Raw genomic sequence first — 18,868 nt, forward strand, 5'->3', positions numbered from 1 at the left:
CCTCCTTTTTTGGCGGGAGTAGAGGAGGAGAACAGGTTAGCAATGCTGGGGAGAAAAGACTGTCCAGAGAGAGCTGCAAATAAGGACAGAGGGATCTCAGCAGCGCCCACGGCTGAGGAAGCAGGTCAGGGCTGAGGGGCGGTCTTTTGCAAGAGCTGTGTTTTGGCCGCCGGGCTAGACAGCTGCGTCTATTCGCGGGGGGGGGGGGGGGGAGGGAGGAGGGGATGCAGGTCAGGCGCAGAGGCTGTGGGAAAGCAGGACATGGGGACTACATTTCCCACCATGCACCACTGGTTCCACATTCCAGTCTTTTTTCCTGCATAAGCGGGTTACTGACGGAAGAGGATGTGGGTAGAGGAGGAAAAGTATGTCCAGAGGGGCCTTACTCTTTTGCTGAGTGTGTTGAATGAGGGGAGAGACTTGTCTTTGTTGTTCTGTTACTCTTCTCTGTCACTTTTTAGCGTGCAGTGTGTTTTCACTTACAGCAGTTATCTTGCTCATACTAAAGGAATGGCATTGGTATCCCCATTTTATGGAAGAAGAGCCGATGATTGCCTAGGGCTACCCAAGGAGTGTGGCTAAGCAGGATTTTCCATCCCTGGGCACATATGCAATAGCCACAGCGCCCTTTCACGTAGAGTTCATTAATCCGAAATAATTGCCACCACCAGCACAAATTAGCATAGCACTGGTAAACTCTGAAGGGATTCTTTAACCTACCTTGTGTGCACACCATTGGGATGCTTAAAGTGCACGCGATGATCTTGGCTGGCGTGCCTTGGTGGATCTCTCAAGCTGATTGTCGGTTGTCTGTCTGTCTTACTTAGCTTGGTGTACGGCGGATCCCGGAGCTCACACCCAGATACGGATATTTTGCATCGCCAAGCGTACGCCACCCCCCATCCTCTCCAGGGCTACGCCACAAACCACCATCCGGCAGGTACTGTGTTGCCCCCCCCTTAATTCTCTATGGATGTATGATTTCATCAAGCCCACTCCACTGCTCCACACCACCTTCTTATATGCCTTTCCTCTGCACATGTGAGTGCCAACTTGCCTATACCCTGGTCCAGTTTTGCTTCATTTACTTTCATCTAGTTTCTCCAAACCCCAGTGGCATTTCCCTTGCCTCCACTTTCTCATCTGTCCTTCATTTCCTGCTTTCTCTGACTTTCTGTCTCCCTCCTTTGCCAACCATCTGTCCAGCCACCGACTTATCATTCCACTCCCCTCCTGTGTGCGTGTGTGTGTGTGCTTGTATGTGCGTGTCCCTTGGCTGATTCCTCAACTTGGCTGATTCCTCCTTCCTCCCAATTTGGCTGGTTTGCGTGGGGGTGGACTTGTGGCTCAGTGGTACGGCATCTGCTTTGTCTGCAAAAAAAAAAAAGTCTCAGTTTCAGCCGCTGGCATCTCCAGTTAAGAGAATTAGGTTGAAGGTGATGGTGGAAGACCTCTGCCTAAGACCCTGGAGAGCCACTGCCAGGAAGAGCAGAGAATACTGACTAGGATAGACCCGTGCTCTGACTCGCTATAAGGCGGCATCGTGTGTTCATCATACCGCCTCGTCCGTCCTCAGCGTTCCTCCCCACATTCTGGCCTCCCTGTTTTAGGGCTCCCCTTATCTGTCCCCCCCCCCCATTGCTAGTCCTCTCCCCATCCCTTTCGACGAGTCATTCTGCCTTCTTCCCCCTTAACTGGCCTTCGGCATCTCCTGTCTTCCTCTTCCAGGTCTCTCCGGCCTGTTCGAGACAGGGCTCCACCATGCCAGCAGTGCCACCCCGGACGCCTCTGTCATGAACCTCATCTCGGCGCTGGAGTCGCGGGCACCGCAGCCGGGCCCTTCCGCCTCCTCCCTCCTCTCCCAGTTCCGTACCCCATCCTGGCAAACAGGTAACCACGTCGTAGCACCAGGAAAGGAGGTGGAGAACTTTAGCTTGGGGCGTACAAGGGCTGAGCTTTCTGTGGGAGAGGTGTTGTTGACATGATAAGAGTAGGTACCCCCTGTGCTGGGATAGGAAGTGGAACAGCTGTTGCCCCTGGCCGTGGCCTTTGGGGCTGCGATGCACCTATTGCTACAATCTTTGGGGTGGCTTCTGTGTGCACCCTTTGAACAAAGGTTATATCTCCTTATTAGTGGCCTCTTTGAATGTGGAATGTGGAGTTTCTCACGGTGCTGATCCTTTCTCTTTCCTTCCTTGCAGCCATGCACACTCCGGCCCCGGCCGAGCTCTTCATCTCGGGGGCCCTTCCAGGCTCCGGCACCTTCCCCTCCTCATCGGCGCTCTCTGCATACCAGCACCCGGCCTCCTTCAGCGGGCGCAGCTTCCCGGTCACCTCCTCGCTCACCCTGCAGGACGCTACCTTCAGCCCGACCTCCAACGGCCTCTTGTCCCCCCATGACCCCCTGCTCCACATCAAGTCCTCTCAGCCCAGCGTCCCTTCGTCCCTCAGCTTCGACCGGCTGGGCAGCGCAGTGCTGGGCACGGGCTTGCCCTCCCAGAGCTCTGCGTACCGCAGCGCCCAAGAGTCGGCCTCCCGCCACCTCCCCTCCCAGTTCAACCTCCTGTCGTCCTCCCTGGGGCCGTCCGACCAGACGTCCCAGCTCTACAACACCTCCGTCTTCTCCAGCTCTCCCGCCTCCTCCATCGAGCGGGCCATCCCGCGGCAGGACAGCGTGATCAAACATTACCAGAGGCCCTCGAGCGCCCAGCCCCAGCTGCCGGCTGCCCATTCCCTCCAGCATTACCTGAGCTGCGGGGGCAGCTACCAGCAGATGCCCCACCGGTCCAGTCTTTCCTGCAGCCCCTTGGGGGAGCAGTCCCCTGCCAGCAGCGAAGGCTCCCAGCAGCAGAAGACCCCCCAGGCCACACGGCAAGAGCCCTCCCAGAGTTACCGCCCCATCATCCAGTCCCCGGGCTATTCCAGCACAGCCTCCTCTTCCAAGTCCAAGAGCTACTCGGCCTCCCGTCAGCCGCCACGGTCCACAGCCACTCCCAAGTGCCAAAGCAACTACAGTTCGTCCACACCCAAGCCCAGCTCCGTCATCGCAAGCCAGTCGCAGGCCTACTCACCTGGGCAGCCCCAGAGCCTGCTTTCCATGAGCCAACCGCAGAGCTACTCGGTCAGCCAGCCGCAGAACCTGTCTTCTGTCAGCCAGGCCTCGCAAGGTTTCAGCAGCAGCCAGGCCCAGGACCTGACGAGCGTCAGCAAGGCCCAGAGCTACTCGACGGCAGGCCAGGCCCAACAGGGCCAGGCCGCACAAGGCGGGCAAGGCCTGCAGACGTGTCAGAGTCAGACTTACTCTCCCGAGCAGCTGCAAGGCCTGTCGTCCGTGGGGTACAGCGTCCAGGCCGAGCCCCATGTCTCCGTGAGCCAGACGCCAAGTTACGTGCCGGCTCATTCGCAGGGGATGCCCACGGCCAGCCCGTCTCTCAGCTACAGCACTGGGCACTCGCCTGCTATGCCGGGGCACAGCCAGTCGATCGGCTATTCGCACAGCCAGAACCTCCCGGACTCGAGTCCTTCCCAGATCATCCGGCCGCTCCAGTCGCCCACGACTAACCGGCCCCAGAGCGTGGCATCGCCCGGACAATCTCAGAAGTATCTCACGTCCGTGCTGTCTCCTTCCTTCATGCAGACGGCTCATACCCAGAGCTACCAGAGTTCCCAAGGAGGGTTAGAGAGAGCGGCGTCTTACGGCAAAGCCAAGGCTGACTCGGACCTGCTGTCCTCTGAGCGGACGGAGGACGAGGAGTTCTTGATCCAGCACCTGCTGCAGTCGCAGAGCCCGCCCAGGGTGCCCACCGAGGGCATGGTGGAGTGCGAAGAGAGGGCCGGCAAAGGGATGGGCTACGAGCTGAGCAAGACCGAGGAGCGCTACCACCTGCAGAGCGTCATCCGGACCAACTCCAACTTGGACAACCAAGGTCTCGAGATGTCCCTGCAGAGCCTGAAGGACAAGAAGAAAGGCGAGAGGGCCAAGGAGTATTCACACACGCGCTCTACGCCCGAGTCCTTGGCCACCTCTGTTGTCCATTACAGCCATCAGGCTGGCTCCATGGACTCCTACGGGCAAGACATAAAGAAGTCGGTGGAGCAGCATCTCCAGGGCGGCCACATGGATGCCGGCAGCAAAGAGATATCCCAAGCCCACTCGTATTTGCAGAAGACTCCTGAGCACGCCTCCCAGCCGCACCCCATGGAGCCCCACGGGTTGATGTCTGGGCAGCAAGGGGCCACGCTGATGTTGGACTCCCCTCCCGACCTACCCCCCCTTTCCCTTTCACAGCAGCAGCAGCAACAGCAGCAGCAATCCCAGCTTCTCCAGTCGGTGCTGACTCACACCCAGAGCCAGCTGCACCCCCGTGGGAAGGTTCGCACCCCGCTGGATGTCCACCTGATGGAGCCTCAGCGCATGCACCAGGCCGAAGCGCCCTCGCCGCAGCTGCAGATGCAGGCTTTGGAAGCGCATCTGCACCAAGCCCACGTGCGTTCCCAGAGCATGGAAGCGCAGCTCCTCGAACCGCAGCAGTCGCCGCAGCTGCAGGGCCAGCTGCAGCAAGAACGGATGCAGTCCGAGGGCATGGAGGTGATGCCCCAAGGCAACCTCTCCCAGTCGCAAGAGATCCAGGACTTCTTGGAACCGGACCTGAGCTTGGAGTCCCACCTGGGGCAAGGCGGGTCGGTCCAGACACAACAGCATCTCCTTCCCGATGCCAGCTTAGACCCGGACTCCTCTCAGCAAGTCCCCCAAGGTCAACTGGAGGGCAAGGACCAGTTTGAGAGCCCCAGCCCGCAAGGGGCCAAGCAACGCTTTGTCCCCCTGACCTCCATCTGCTTCCCGGATTCTTTGTTACAGGACGAAGACCGTAGCTTCTTCCCGGGCATGGAGGACATGTTTGGGCCACCTCCTTGTGCCGGGGATGAGTTCCCAAAGCCGGATGACGGCACGCAGGGCATGGAGAGGGGAGAGGGGATGAAAGGGGGAGGTTATGACATGATGCCAGGAGGCCAGGGGTACCAGAGCTACTGCCCATCAGAAAGCGGGGACGGGCAGCACTTGGGGTTGGATTCCGTGTCGGTGAAGCACGAGTTGCCCTCGACTGTCAACACGGAGCAGCTGGGGCTCATTCAGTCTGGGCAGCACGGGACAGCGCCCGTTTCCGAATCCAAGTCGGGTCTGACGTCGCCCATTTTCTGCTCGTCCAAACCCAAGAAGCTGCTCAAGACCTCGTCCTTCCACTTGCTGAAAAAGCGTGAGCCGCCTTTCCAGCCACCCAAAAAGAACTATGCCCAGGAGTACGAGTTCGAAGACGACGAGGATAAGGAGGACGTCCCAGCCGACATCCGCCTCAATAGTCGACGCCTGCCCGACCTGCTTCCCGACCTCATTTCCAGCTGCCGCACCAACCGGACCACCCTCAGCCCCATGGGTGACATAGACTTCTGCCCTCCCAACAGTGGTCTCATGGAAGGGCCCAAACGTCGGGGACGCAAACCGACCAAGCCCAAGCGAGAAGGCCCGCCCCGCCCCCGTGGGAGGCCCCGCATCCGGCCCCTGACTGAACCGCCCCATGGTGTGGCTCATGATGGAACCAAGAAACCCCGCGGCAGGGGGAGAGGGAGGGGAAAGAAAGCTGGGGAGGAGGGGGTTGAACCTGGAGCAGGCTTGGAGTCACTCAAACCTCTCAAGGTAAGCTGGGATTGAGAGGTGGTGGTCTGTGTCGAAGTCTCATGGTTTACACTGGGAAAGAGGATTTGAGAAGGGTGATGGTGTTACAGTTGAATGGACAAGGGACGAATTAACAGAAGTGTGACTTCTGGCTTATTAGGCTGATTGTGACTGTGGGTGAGACTTCTGAAGTGGTGAGCTCTGAGGAGATGGAGACTGGTGTAGGGTGTGAATTAATGGGTACTTGGATGGGTGATCACCAAGACCAGGGCTGCTATGCAGAGGACAGCAATGGCAAACCGCCTCGTATGTGTCTCGTGCCGTGAGTTGGGTGTCACTTGACTGCACCATATCTCTACTTAATCCTTGGTTTGGTAGGGCCAATTTGTGTGCACCCCTTGTTAGTGAAAGGGGCCGTCAAGTCACAGCTGACTTATGGCAACCCCTGGGAGGGTCTTCAAGGCAAGAGATGTGCAGAGTTGGCTTGTCGTTGTCCACCTCTGCATAGCAATTTTGGTATTCCTTGGGGGTCTGCAGTGTTCCCTCTAAGCTGAGTTAGTGTGAGCTAGCTCACAGTTTTTTAGCCTCCGGCTCATACATTGAGCTGTGGTGGCTCAAATGGTTAAGACGCTGAACTGCAGGCTGCGGAAGGTCAGTAGTTCAGCAGTTCGAGACCCGAGTGTGCCGCATGACAGAGTGAGCTCCCGTCTCTAGTTCCAGCTCCTGCCAACCTAGCAGTTCGAAAGCAAGAAATTGCAAGTAGATAAATAGGGACCACTTCAGTGGGAAGGTAACAGCGTTCCGTGCGTCTTGGTGTTTAGTCATGCTGGCCACATGACCACGGAAACGTCTTCGGACAGCGCTGGCTCTTCAGCTTTGAAACGGAGATGAGCACCGTATCCCTGGAGTCGGACTCGACTGGCTTTCGAGCAAGGGAACGTTTACCTTTACATACATTTTTGTCTTAGCTCAGGAAGGATGGCTCCAGAGCAGACTAATTTATGCAGGAGCCAAATCGCTCGCTCACAACTTTTAATGCCCATATAGTGGAATTGTTGCTCACAAGACTCCACAGCTTAGAGGGAGCATTGGTCCTCCCATCCGAGTGCTGACCAGGGCCAACCCTGCTTAGCTTCCGAGTACTGATGAGACCAGGCTAGCCTGCGTCATCCAGGTCAGGGCATGCTCCCTTGTGGTGTGGCTAATGCCCCCAAGGGCTCATTCTTGATCAGTGATCCACATGACTGCAGGATTATTTGAATCTCTTTCCCACGTGGGTCAGCTTGACAGTATGGTCATTAACACAACAGTGTCTGCACCCCCATCAGAGGTCATTTCAGGGGGATCGCAGTTCCCCTGGATGAGGTACAGGGGGCGGGGCACATGATGAAGCCCCGCCCTCATTCAGCCAGGAGGAGGCAGGAGAAGAGGGAGGGTAAGTTGCTTCCTCCCTGCCTCTCCCCACCCCTGCCTGCCTGGGGCCAGGGAGGGCCTTCGCGGGGCTTCCTTGCACTCTCCACCGCCGGGCCCCTCATGGGACTCGGCAGTGGAGCTGCAAGGCCGGCAGTGGCCGGGACCGTTGGGGGTGGGGTGTGTGGCCTTATGACACACTTCTGGTGATGTCAGGGGGTGTGGCCTTATGACACACTTCTGGTGGCATATGCTAATGAGTTATGCTAATGAGTTCCCCTAGCTCTTTTTCTACAAAACGACCCCTGACCTCCATACACATTCGCACTAACTTTGGTATTCCCAACTGGAAATGTAAGATTTCCAGAGGAAAAAAGACGCAGTGTTGTGGGGGGAGTTTTGTTTCGCCTTGGGATGTGGAAGTCTGTGAAAATTGCCCAAAGCCTGTGGAAGTCTAGGAAGGATGTAACCCATAATAATTTGGGGTGGAAGGGTTGCCATCAAGTTGCAGCCGACTTACGATGAACCCATAGGCGAGAGACGTTTAGAGTTAGTTTGCCGTTGCCTTCCTCCACGTAGTGACCCTGGTATTCCTTGGTGGTCTTCCATCCAAATGCTAACCAGGGCCGACCCTGCTTAGCTTCCAAGATTTGACAGGATCAGGCTAGCCTGGGCTATCCAGTTCAACATATTAACTGTTGCCAAAATTATTCACACTTAAGTAAGCAAGATATCATTGAAATATATTGCATATGTCTATGGTATACATTGGAACTATCATTCTCTTGATGCTTTAGATTGCCTTACATAAAGGTTTTTCATGCTGTATGTTTTGTGTGAGTAAAAACCTGGTCTAAGAGCATTTCACTCATTCCACAAGAAAATATTTCATAGGAGGTTTTTCCCTACTACCCCCAAAATTTAAAAAGGGGGGGGGATCTTTGTGGGAATATACCCCCCCCCCAAAAAAAAATTTCTGTGTCTTCACATCTTTATTTCCAACACTGTTTTGGGATACAGATAAGACCCTGAGAGATAGTAGGGTGTGGGAGAGCAATGCTACCTTATCCCCCTTGGCATCTGCCACTTGAAATGCCCAGGACACCAGGCAGTGTCCTAAATCTGGCCCTTTACAGTTATTTGAACCCAAAGCCCCTCTCGCCATTGGGGAAATTCTGGTTAGAATTGGGACCAAATTTTTCTGTGGCTGTGGGATTTTTGCAAGGAAAATTCTCATAGAGATAAGGTTGCAAATATGTGCATAACATTTGAACGGGTGCAGCATTCACAGACGGGGCTTTCAGTGGGTAAGAAGGGTGTCACAGGGTCAGACCTATGGTCCATCTAGTTCAGCACCCATTGGCCCCATGGAGGCCAACCACATACCCCTGTAAGATCTTCAATCAGGACACAAGGCCAAAACCTTATTATATTTTATTTAAAACATTTTAATGTCGCCTTTCCACCCAGTCAGCATCCCCGAGGTGGTGAATATAAAAACATTGAAGCATGTGAGCATTTCCCTTTGACCACCTGGTTCTCAGAGATACAGTGCCTCTGAACAGGGAGGTTCCACTTGGCCAACATGGCTAAAATCTATTCATGGACCTAGCCTCCGAGAATTTGGCTAATTATGCCACCATATTATTGACACCTGGAAAGAGCCAATGAAATGTTCTTTAAAAAGAAAAGACAGCATGCAAATGTGGAGGTATGCAAAAGAAGCCGTCAGGCTTGCCTTGAAATGCATATTTTGTTTGGAGCATAAAATTTGTATTTCCTTTCTGCAGAATTTTCTCTGCTTCAGTGCAGAAAGGAAGCGTTCCTATCCAAGTGCAACATTTTGACCACAAATTCTCTGACTAGGCAGGTTTTTTTTAAAAAAAAGCTAAACAGTGTTTGAGAAGTGCACAATTAAAAGTAGCTCCTAAGATTTGCAATCTTTTAAGCTTTTTAAATATGGTGTTTGCATTGTTTTTCTTGACAGAGTTTGGGTTTCTTAGGTGTAGGTGATGTGCAAGCCCAAGAGGCAGGATCTCTGGGGAGCAAGTGTGAAATAAATCAAAGATGACAGTTTCACAGTGGTGAATGAAGAGACTAGATCATGAGTAAATAATAGACCTGTGTTGTGTGTATATGTGCTACCTTTCCTGCATAAGCACAAAATCTTTATACCTGATAGGTTTCCTGAGAATGTCTGGTTTTCAAAAGGGGAGCTTGTTAGTCCTCATGATAATAATGGGCAGACTTGAGTCTACATCAGTGTTCCCTCTCAGCTGAGTTCGTGTGAGCCTAGCTCACAGTTTTTTAGCCGCCGGCTCACCTTTTTGTCTTAGCTCAGGAAGGATGGCTCCAAAGCAAACTAATTTATGCAGGAGCCAAATTGCTCGCTCACAACTTTAATGTCAGTAGCTCACAAAGTAGAATTTTTGCTCACAAGACTCCACAATTTAGAGGGTGCATTGGTCTACATGTCGGTGAAAACGAGAGCAGAGCTAGGCCAGGGGCAGGCCGTCTTTTGGGCCAGGATTCCTAAAAACCTGCAACGTCTGACTGTGAAGTGAAATTCAGGTGGGTAGCCATGTTGGTCTGAAGCAATAGAACAAAGTTTGAGTCCAGTGGCACCTTTAAGACGAACAAAGTTTAATTCTGTGTATAAGCTTTTGTGCACATGCACACTTCATCGGATATCTGATGAAGTGTGCATGCGCACGAAAGTTTATACCCAGAATTCGTCTTAACAGGTTGCCACTGGACTCAAACTTTGATTGTGAAGATGTAGGTGTGTTGGGAAGCAAAAGGTAAGTAAGGGAAGGGATGACCTAGGTAGATGCTGTACAAGACCAGAGAACAGAGGCAGGGTAGAGGCCTTCCTGGCAGGGCTCCAGAGCAGCAGGGCTCGTGGAAAGAAGAGGGGACTCCTGGTAGCAATAGGCTGGCTGTGCACCAGGGTGGTTAGCTTGGGGCATCCGGAGATGCCAGATTATACTCTTGGCTGGGAGGCAGTGCTGTGGAGGGCAGCAGGGGCGAGCGAGCCACATGCTGTGGGAAGACCCCACATGCCCAAGAGGGACCTTAAAAGCCTAGAGCAAGAGGGGAGGGAGTGAAGTAACTCCTTCGGGGCATGGAACTATAGAGTAGTTCTGTAGAGTAGTTCTCCCTTTCCCAGGGAATCCAGATGCCATACTTTGTACCAGCCGCCTGAGAATAAACCGTAATGGTTCTGTGCCCCTTTCTCTCTGTCTGTCTGTGACCATGGCCTTCCCCAGGACTTAGGGTGGAGTGGAAATTTTTACCTAGTCTACTGTGGCCTGCTGCCTTGGTCCTTCGAAGCCAGTGATGGGTGGGTGGGGATTATACTTGGCCCAACCACGCAGGGAGCAAGCTGAGCCTCAGCAGTACTGTCAGCACCTCAAAGGCTCTCCTCTGTCCCTTTTGCTGAGAACTGGTCCTGTATGCTGAAGGAAATGGTCTGTTGTGCTGCCGTTTGACATGAGGGGGTAGATCCGTGCAGGTCTTCAGCTGGCTATGGATGGCTCTCCATGCTATATGGAGCTCTTCTGATGTTCTCCCTAATCCTAGAAAACGAACACTGGGCCGACCACATTTCTGTCACTTTGCCCATCCTGCTCCTTGGGCTGGGGGAGAGCACAAGCATCTGAATTGTTGAAAACCTAAACTTTCTGGGAAGCAAAATAGAGTAGAAATATCCTTAGTTTGGTTAAGTTCCATGTCTAAAGCGTTGTGGGGTCCACAGGCACAGAGAGCTTTTAAAGGGGATTAGACAGATTCATGGAGGTAGGTCTATCAGTAGCTACTAGCCAGGGTGACTAAAGGGAACCTCCAAATTCAGAGGCCGTAAACCTCTGACTATCAGTGCCCGGAGGCAAGATCAGGGGAAGGCCTCTGTGCTGTGTTGCGGGACCTCCGTTTTTACCAGTTGGCCACTGTGTGAGACAGGCTGCTGAACTAGATGAGCCACGGGTCTGATCCAGCAGGGCTGTTCTTATTTTTGTTGTTGCTGCTGCTGCTGTTGTTGTTGTTGTTGAAAACAGTGGTTCTGGAAGGGTGGTGTGTGGTGAAGCTGTAAAAAGGAGGTTCCTGAAGGTAAAAACTAGAAGGCAGATTTTTGGGGAACAATGTCAGGAAGCCCCTCTCAGGTCCTCCCTCCCTCCCATTCCTCTCTTTCCTTCAGATCAAGTTGCCCGTTCCCAAAGGTCTGGAGGGATCTCGGTTGGAGGTTCCCACTCCATCTCATCAGCCTGCTCAAGAGAGCAGTTTGGACAGCAGCCAGACCCGGGAGAAGATCAAGCAGAAGATCAAGGAAGTGGAGGAGAAGCAGCCTGAGATGAAGTCGGGGTTCATGGCGTCCTTCTTGGACTTCCTCAAATCGGGCAAGCGTCAGACGTTGCCATCATCTTCCTCATCCTCGGCAGCTGGGGTGGGGCCCCCCGGGGCGGCAGCTGCAGTAGCCTCGTCTTCAGGCAGCCCCTCCAAGACACCACGTCCCCCATCAGCTACATCTTCGTCATCGTCTTCCCAGCCTCCCCCTCCCTTCAGTATGGCACCTCCAATGCTGCCGGGGGGCTTGGATGGGCCTGAAGGGGATCCAGCTGGCCTCGTCATGAGCTGTACCAGCCCCTGCAAGCGGCTGGACGAGGAGCTAAAACGTAACCTGGAGACTCTGCCCTCATTCTCCTCTGATGAGGAGGACTCGGTCAGCAAGAACCAGGACCTCCAAAAGAGCATCTCCTCGGCTATCTCAGCGCTCTATGACCCCACAGACCGCAAGGAGGGAGAACCCAATGGTGAGTGCCATTGCCCTGAGCAGACTCCTCATCCTGATGGATTCTGTCCTCTATAATTTATCAAATGTCTTGCTTTTAGACTGTAAACAAAATTCATGTAAAACCTTTTATTAAGGCATTATTTCATGGATTTTGTTTCGGATTAACATGGGTACTTAAAAAAAAAATTCTGAGAATGTTCCACCTGGTTTTTACTTTCTTCTGCTTTCTCTTAGCACCTGCATATAAAAAATTCCTAATGATCAAACCCTTTCCCATTGCAATTAAATAATTAAATTCTCTCTGTCTGTCTGTCTGTCTCTCTCTCTCAGTATCTCAGTCTCTCACGCACACGCACACGCACACACACAGTTAGATCCAGACCTCTTTTCTACAAGTGTTTTCCATCTTTCATGGCACACAGACTCAGGATTATAAAGAGGGTTTGTTTTTTTAAGAGAACAAAAGTAAAACTCTTTTCTCTCTGCAAGGGAATGAGCGTCTTGAAAAGCAAACACTTTGGTTCCAACTCTGGTTCCAGCTTCATTTGTGTATGTGCTTCTGGAGCCGAGGGGTCCTTGTCACCTGCCCAGCATACAAAAATAAACATAAAAATCCACTTCTTGCTCTCTGGACTTCGCTGCTCATCTCATGAAGCTTTTTTTATGAGCAGCAGAAGTTAGCCCCCATGCCCTAGTTTGGCTCTAATTAATGGAGGTGAGTGGCAACCCTTTTCTCCAAAGGCCCGGTTTTCCTGACTACAGACTGGCCCCTGGATCTGCTGTTCTGACCAGTTATGGATTTAAAGGCCACTTAATGTGTTTGCTCCAGTGAGCGGAACTGAATTTCCAGGGTTTTTTTTTTGAGGCTGGGGAAATGGTTTGTATGGCGGAGTTAACCCCCCTTTCCTGTGCTAGGGGGCCCACTCGAAATGCGATGGGGGTTCAACTGCTATTTACCAATAAAAAATAGAAAGTTCATCTGTGATTCTCACAGCATTGCACCTCCTTGGGCCTTTATAAATCCCCCTTTCTCATGGATTTTTGTGCTCCCAAATCCAACAGGTTCTTCCACTATCATTTCTTCATTTGTCTCTTTAGAGCTATCATCTTTCCCTGCAAATCAGTTGCCAAATGAAAAATAATCACATGGTCCCTCTGGAGCCTTGCAGTCTCCTTGCTTCTTTGATTGTGTTGGGGCTGTGGAACAGTGGAACCCGTGTGTGTGTGCACCCGCACGCACACACAACTCTAGGGTGAGCCCCGGGACTGGCAAAAACAGCACTAATGTTACTAGTAAGTTTAAGAAACTTATTAGCCAGCTGGTAACAGCATCTCGTGTCTGGAGAGAGGTTGGAGGCATTGTCAGTGTGGATTGTATAACTTGGATGCATCAGTGGCTGCTAGCTTAAGGTAAAGGTAAAGGTTCCCTTGCTCGAAAGCCAGTCAAATCCTACTATAGGGTTGCGGTGCTCATCTCCGTTTCAAAGCCGAAGAGCCAGCGCTGTCCGAAGACGTTTCCGTGGTCCTGTGGCCGGCATGACTAAACCCCAAGGTGCATGGAACGCTGTTACCTTCCCACCGAAGTGGTACCTATTTATCTACTTGCAATTTCTTGCTTTCGAACTGCTAGGTTGGCAGGAGCTGGAACTAGAGATGGGAGCTCACTCCATCATACGGCACCCGGGTCTCGAACTGCTGAACTACTGACCTTCCACAGCCTGCAGTTCAGTGTCTTAACCACCTGAGCCACCGCAGCTCCTTGGCTGCTAGCTTTAAAGAAGCAATGAGACAAATTCATCTGGGATAGATCTGACACTGGCTATTAACCAGGATGACTAAATTGAACCTTTGTGTTTAGACACTGTACCTCCAAATACTAGTTGTTGAGGGGCAAGAATAGGGGGGGCTTTGGCTACCATGCCCTGTGTGTAGGCCTTCTGGGGCCATCCTGGTTGGCCACTGGGAGCAGGTTGCTGGATTACATGCAGTGTTCCCTCTAAGCTGAGTTAGTGTGAGCTAGCTCACAGTTTTTTAGCCTCTGGCTCACACATTTTTGTCTAAGCTCAAGAAGGGTGGCTCCAGAGTAAACTAATTTATGCAGTAGCCAAATCGCTCGCTCACAACTTTAATGCCAGAAGCTCACAAAGTAGAATTTTTGCTCATAAGACTCGGCAGCTTAGGGGGGAGCATTGACTTACCTAGACCATTGGTGTGACTCAGTAGGGCTGTTTGTATGTTCTGTCTGTTCCGTTTTCTGGACCCCCACCTCTGACTCTCCCTCCCGCTTCTTTCCCATCCCAGATGTGCCACCAGTGGAGGAGAAGCCCCCCAGCCCAGCTCCATCAGTGGAGGCAGAGACGCAACCAGAGCTGCCCCCGCCACCCATCTCCCCAGCTCCCTCACCCAAGGAGGCCCCCCCAGTCCCCGAAGAGCCCCCGGCTCAAGCATCCCCTGAGCCTGAGGATCCAGAGGACACGCGGCCTCTTCACCTTGCCAAGAAGCAGGAGACGGCTGCCATTTGTGGGGAGACGGACGAAGAGGAGGCGGAGAGCGGCGGGGAGGGAATCTTCCGGGAGCGTGATGAGTTTGTCATACGAGTTGAGGACGTTCAGGCCCTCAAGGTGTGTAAAGAGACCTGTGGGCTGTCCTGGATATGTCATTTGGAGGCTGTGGTTAAGCAGGGATGTATTTTAAGCCTAACGTTTTGAAAGGCTTTGTCAAAGGTGTGTTGCACATTTTAGTGTTTGAATCCTGGGTACGAATTTGTGCCATGGTTTCTCTTCAGATCGCATAAATCTTTCGCCATGCAGTAATTTCCCATTGTTATATCTGAGTAATCTAAGTAAGGAATCATCAGTTTTCATATCTGCCCTCCTTTAATGGGGCTGCGGTCTCACATACTTCCAGATAATCCACTGGTCCCAGATTTGTCCTTTCTTTATCAATATTGAAATGCTTAATTTCACCAAACGCCAAATTATTACACCTGGGGGGAAAAATGAGTGTTAGAATCTCCCAGAATTTCATAAACAACATTTTATTTATTTATTATTTATCATATGGCAGAGTTACACACGGGTCATAAACAACAATCCGAGCTGGAGAACAAATTAACAATTCTCCTTTGCAGAAGATTTTAGAAAGTGTGAGAGACAGTGAATACCAAATAAGAACCAAAAGGAAAGAGGAGTTAACAGTGAAAAGCAGGACAAATTAACATAATGAAAAAGAAATACACAAATACCAAAATGACAGTCTGTTGTTACGGAATACAGGGAGTCCAGTAATGCCCCCTCCATATGCTTTACACCTTCACAGTTACGTTTTTAAATCTTCATTAAATCAGGCATTTATTGAATGTCCTATAACATTATGTACTATTATTCTCCCCTTCCTCTGAGGAGCTCAGAGCAGATATGATTCCCCTCCCCCTGTGAGCCACTTTGGTGCAGTGGTTAAGTGCGCGAACTCTAATCTGGGAGAACAGGGTTTGATTCCCCACTCTTCCACTTGCAGCTGCTGGATGACCTTGGGCAATCCATAGTTCTCTCAGAGGTGTTCTTGAAAAAGAGCACTTTCTGTCAGAGTTCTCTCAGCCCCACCTACCTCACAGAGTGTCTGTTGTGGGGAGGGGAAGGGAAAGGAGTTTGTAAGCCGCTCTGAGACTCCGAGTGAAGGGCGGGGTATGAATTCAATCTCCTCCTCCTCCTCCTCCTCCCCCCATTCGGGGAGATAAGTTGGGCTGAGAGGGTGTGTGACTGCCTAGAAACTTGTTAGGTGCTCTTGGTCCAGAGTGAGAATTTGAGTCTGGGTTTCCGTGGTCCTAGTCCAGTACTCTACTCACTGCATTGCACAGACTTGCATTAGAGTGTTCTTAATAAGGTGCCTTCCCTTAAGGAAGTGTATCATGGAGTGGTCACTGGGCTAGAGCCCAGCAAGATGCCTTAAAAAAAAAAACAGTTTCTGCTTCTGCCTTACTTGTGAAACCCAAAGGTATTCCTCCTGAGCGGAGCAAAAAGATACCATTTGCAGAACAGAGTGTACAGAAGGAAGGGGCTGGTTTCTCTCAGAATGTATGCTCGTGAAAACACTAGTGAAAATGCTAGATTGATTGGGAATGAATTCTCATAAGTAAAAATTCTCATTGAAAAACCAGCCCTTTGCTTCTGTGGACTCTGTTCTGTAGGTAACTGGGGGAAGTCCCTCCTAATCATTTCACAAAGACAAACAAGTAGTGGGGGAGTGGAGTAGATTTTGGGTCTTTTTCAGTGCAATCCTAAACAGAGTTACCCTCTTCTAAGTCCACTGAAGTCAGCTGGCTTAGGAGTGTATAACTTTGCTCAGGATTGCTGTGTGTTTCATTCTTGTACACAGTCCTGCTTTGCTACACGCTTCTTACAGCGTCACAGGTGCGCTCATAGATAGTGCGGTTGCGTCAGCATCACTGTGACCAGCACTGCTCTCTTTGTCTTCCTGCAGCTCGCTCTCCAGACTGGGCGGGAGCCACCCCCCATCTGGCGGGTACAGAAGGCTTTGCTTCAGAAGTTCACCCCCGAAATCAAGGACGGGCAGCGTCAGTTTTGTGCAACCAGCAACGTGAGTGTTCCTGCTATCCATTCCAATTTACTTGATACCCGTATGCTACGTTTCTGCCAATCAGACAAATTGGTGTGCTCCACCAACACAGGCAGAAAAGCTCAGACGCTGGACGTGGGAGGCCGGAGGGGCTTGTTCGACTGTGTGTGGTGCATTTGGATGCAACTCGGGGTTTTATCTCCCGTATTTCTTCGCACTGCTGAGAAACTAGCCTTTCCCCCCTACCTTTGTGCCATGGTTATGTTGGGAGGTCGAGCCAGATCTAGAGGGACTGGCTTCTTGTGGGAGGGATGTGTGAGTTCATGTGTGCTTCACCCTCCCCTTGGCCACTTTGGGGCACATTTTGCTCTTTGTCATTGTTGGTCTTGGTCCAGTAAGTAACTTTATAGAAAGGACTGGAATTTTTTAAGCTTCTTGTCCTCTTGGAAGAAGGGATTTCTCCTCCACCACACTTTTGATGTTCAGTCCCTTCCTACCTTTCTTTTACCCCTCAGTATCTGGGCTATTTCGGCGATGCCAAGAACCGGTACCAGCGGCTCTACGTCAAATTCTTGGAGAACATCAACAAGAAGGATTACGTCCGTGTCTGCTCCAAGAAGCCTTGGCACCGGCCTCTGCAGGCTGTCAGGTAACGGGAGAGAAGGCAAGGGAGGTCTAATGGGTTGGATCCAGCCACTTTTTCTTCTGGTGAAGGGAGGGGTTCCTCTTTGCACCAGTGAAGGCTATGCTGGGGATCACGGGACCTGCATGGCCAAAAAAACACCTGGGACAGGGGCTGTGGTAAGGGGAAAACGGGGTAAGGCTGAGTGGGAAAGCTGGCTGGATCCATCCCAGTGTGTTAAGAAGCCAGTTGCAGTTCACAAAGCTCTAAAACAAAACCACTTGTTAGTTACTCAGCTTCCCTAAAAGAAATCTCTTTTAATATCTTTCATCTCCCTTTTGCCACTGTCTGGTCCCTTTTTCTTCTAGCGACTGTTGTTTTGCCTCGTACATGAGTCGGTATTTTGACTGTATGTCTCTACCCTGCCCCACCAAAAGAGTATGGAACTCAGACTCTTGCTTTCTCCCGGCCTAGCCATTTAGCAGATTCCCTTTCCCTGTCTCACACCCCTTTCAAGGGTCTTGGTTGTGCAAGGAAACAAACAGTCTTGGCCTTTTCCCTCCTTGGGCTTTTCCTGTACACCCTAAGCCTTGACCTCAGCCTATACTGTGACTCAGAGTGCTATCCATTTAAGCTTTTCTTATTCTCCCAAATGAACAGCATTTAATCTTGTCCCCTCAGCTTCTCCATTCAAGCACCCATTAGCAAGTTTGCAATGTGACCCACTTGTCTGTGTTGTCTCCAGGTAATGGGCATGTTCTTTTAGCCCATTTGCTGGCCCAGGTTCTCAGCTTTCATCTTTTAAAAAGTCTAGCCCTCATAGACCCAGAGATACGGGGCAAAATGTGTGGGCAATATTCTGCCCAATCATTCTGTGAGATATGAGCGGGTGCCCCACCTCTTGTTGTTCTAGCCAATCAGGGTCGCTGATGTTGTCTGAGAAGTGTGAGCTAATGGGTAGAATGATGGCTTCCTCTGTTCTTCCCCCAGCTTTTGGTAGCAGTTCTAGGATCATCACACAGCACAAGGAACAGCAGTTATAACCACCATAGTTAATACAGCCAGTTTGGTACCCAAAATCTCAAGTTCATTATCAATAATGATAACTCACGTCAAGATCAATGCTCCCTTCTAAGATGTGGAGTCTTGTGAGCAAAAATTCTGCTTTGTGAGCTACTGGCGTTAAAGTTGTGAGCAAGCAAATTGGCTACTGCCTAAATTAGTTTGCTCTGGAGCCATCCTTCCTGAGCTAAGGCAAAAATGTGTGAGCCAGAGGCTAAAAAAATGTGAGCTAGCTCAGCTTAGAGGGAACATTGGTCAATATATATGTACGTATGTGGGATTCTGTGTTGGTCCCTAGCAAAATCCAAAAGCCACATAGCAACTTTTATCTTAAGAAAGACTAGTGAAAATAGTGCAACAACACACACTGTGTGAGCTTTTGCGTTTCCCAGGTCGTCTGGTTAGTTGTTACAAACATGCGCACAAAAGCATATACCCAGAATTAAACTTTGTTGGCCTTAGAGGTGCCACTGGACTCAAACTTTGTTCTGTTGCTTCAAACCAACACGCCTACCCACCCGAATACTGGAGAATAATATGAGATTATGTACTGAGCAAAGTTACACTTAAAATTTGCTAGTGGGTATTAACAATTACCAAGAGAAGATATCCTTTACAAATGTAAAGTACCATATACAAGTGTTAATACAGGCATCCTGCAGCCTTCCTGTTTCAGTGGAAGTCTTCTTCTGAAATCTCTTCTGTGATCGCTGAATTTTGTTGAGGACTGTGGGCCTTT

At 51.2% G+C, this 18,868-nt stretch overlaps 1 protein-coding gene across 1 annotated transcript in view; it reads left to right on the plus strand.

Moving 5' to 3' along the window:
- Positions 1 to 862: 862 nt before the first annotated feature.
- The window catches only part of PRR12 (proline rich 12), a 35,284-nt gene continuing 17,278 nt past the window's right edge, over positions 863 to 18,868 (plus strand). The window contains exons 1-7 of the mRNA XM_015408505.1: positions 863 to 940; positions 1,729 to 1,890; positions 2,202 to 5,692; positions 11,277 to 11,889; positions 14,172 to 14,491; positions 16,350 to 16,466; positions 16,961 to 17,094. Of these exons, the coding sequence (XP_015263991.1) occupies positions 1,794 to 1,890; positions 2,202 to 5,692; positions 11,277 to 11,889; positions 14,172 to 14,491; positions 16,350 to 16,466; positions 16,961 to 17,094 (4,772 nt within the window). The 5' untranslated portion in view covers positions 863 to 940; positions 1,729 to 1,793. The remainder of the gene's footprint in view (positions 941 to 1,728; positions 1,891 to 2,201; positions 5,693 to 11,276; positions 11,890 to 14,171; positions 14,492 to 16,349; positions 16,467 to 16,960; positions 17,095 to 18,868) is intronic.

The sequence above is a fragment of the Gekko japonicus genome, unplaced genomic scaffold, assembly GCF_001447785.1.
Source record: "Gekko japonicus isolate JY-2015 unplaced genomic scaffold, Gekko_japonicus_V1.1 scaffold1039, whole genome shotgun sequence".
In the NCBI taxonomy this organism is placed as follows: Eukaryota; Metazoa; Chordata; class Lepidosauria; order Squamata; family Gekkonidae; genus Gekko; species Gekko japonicus.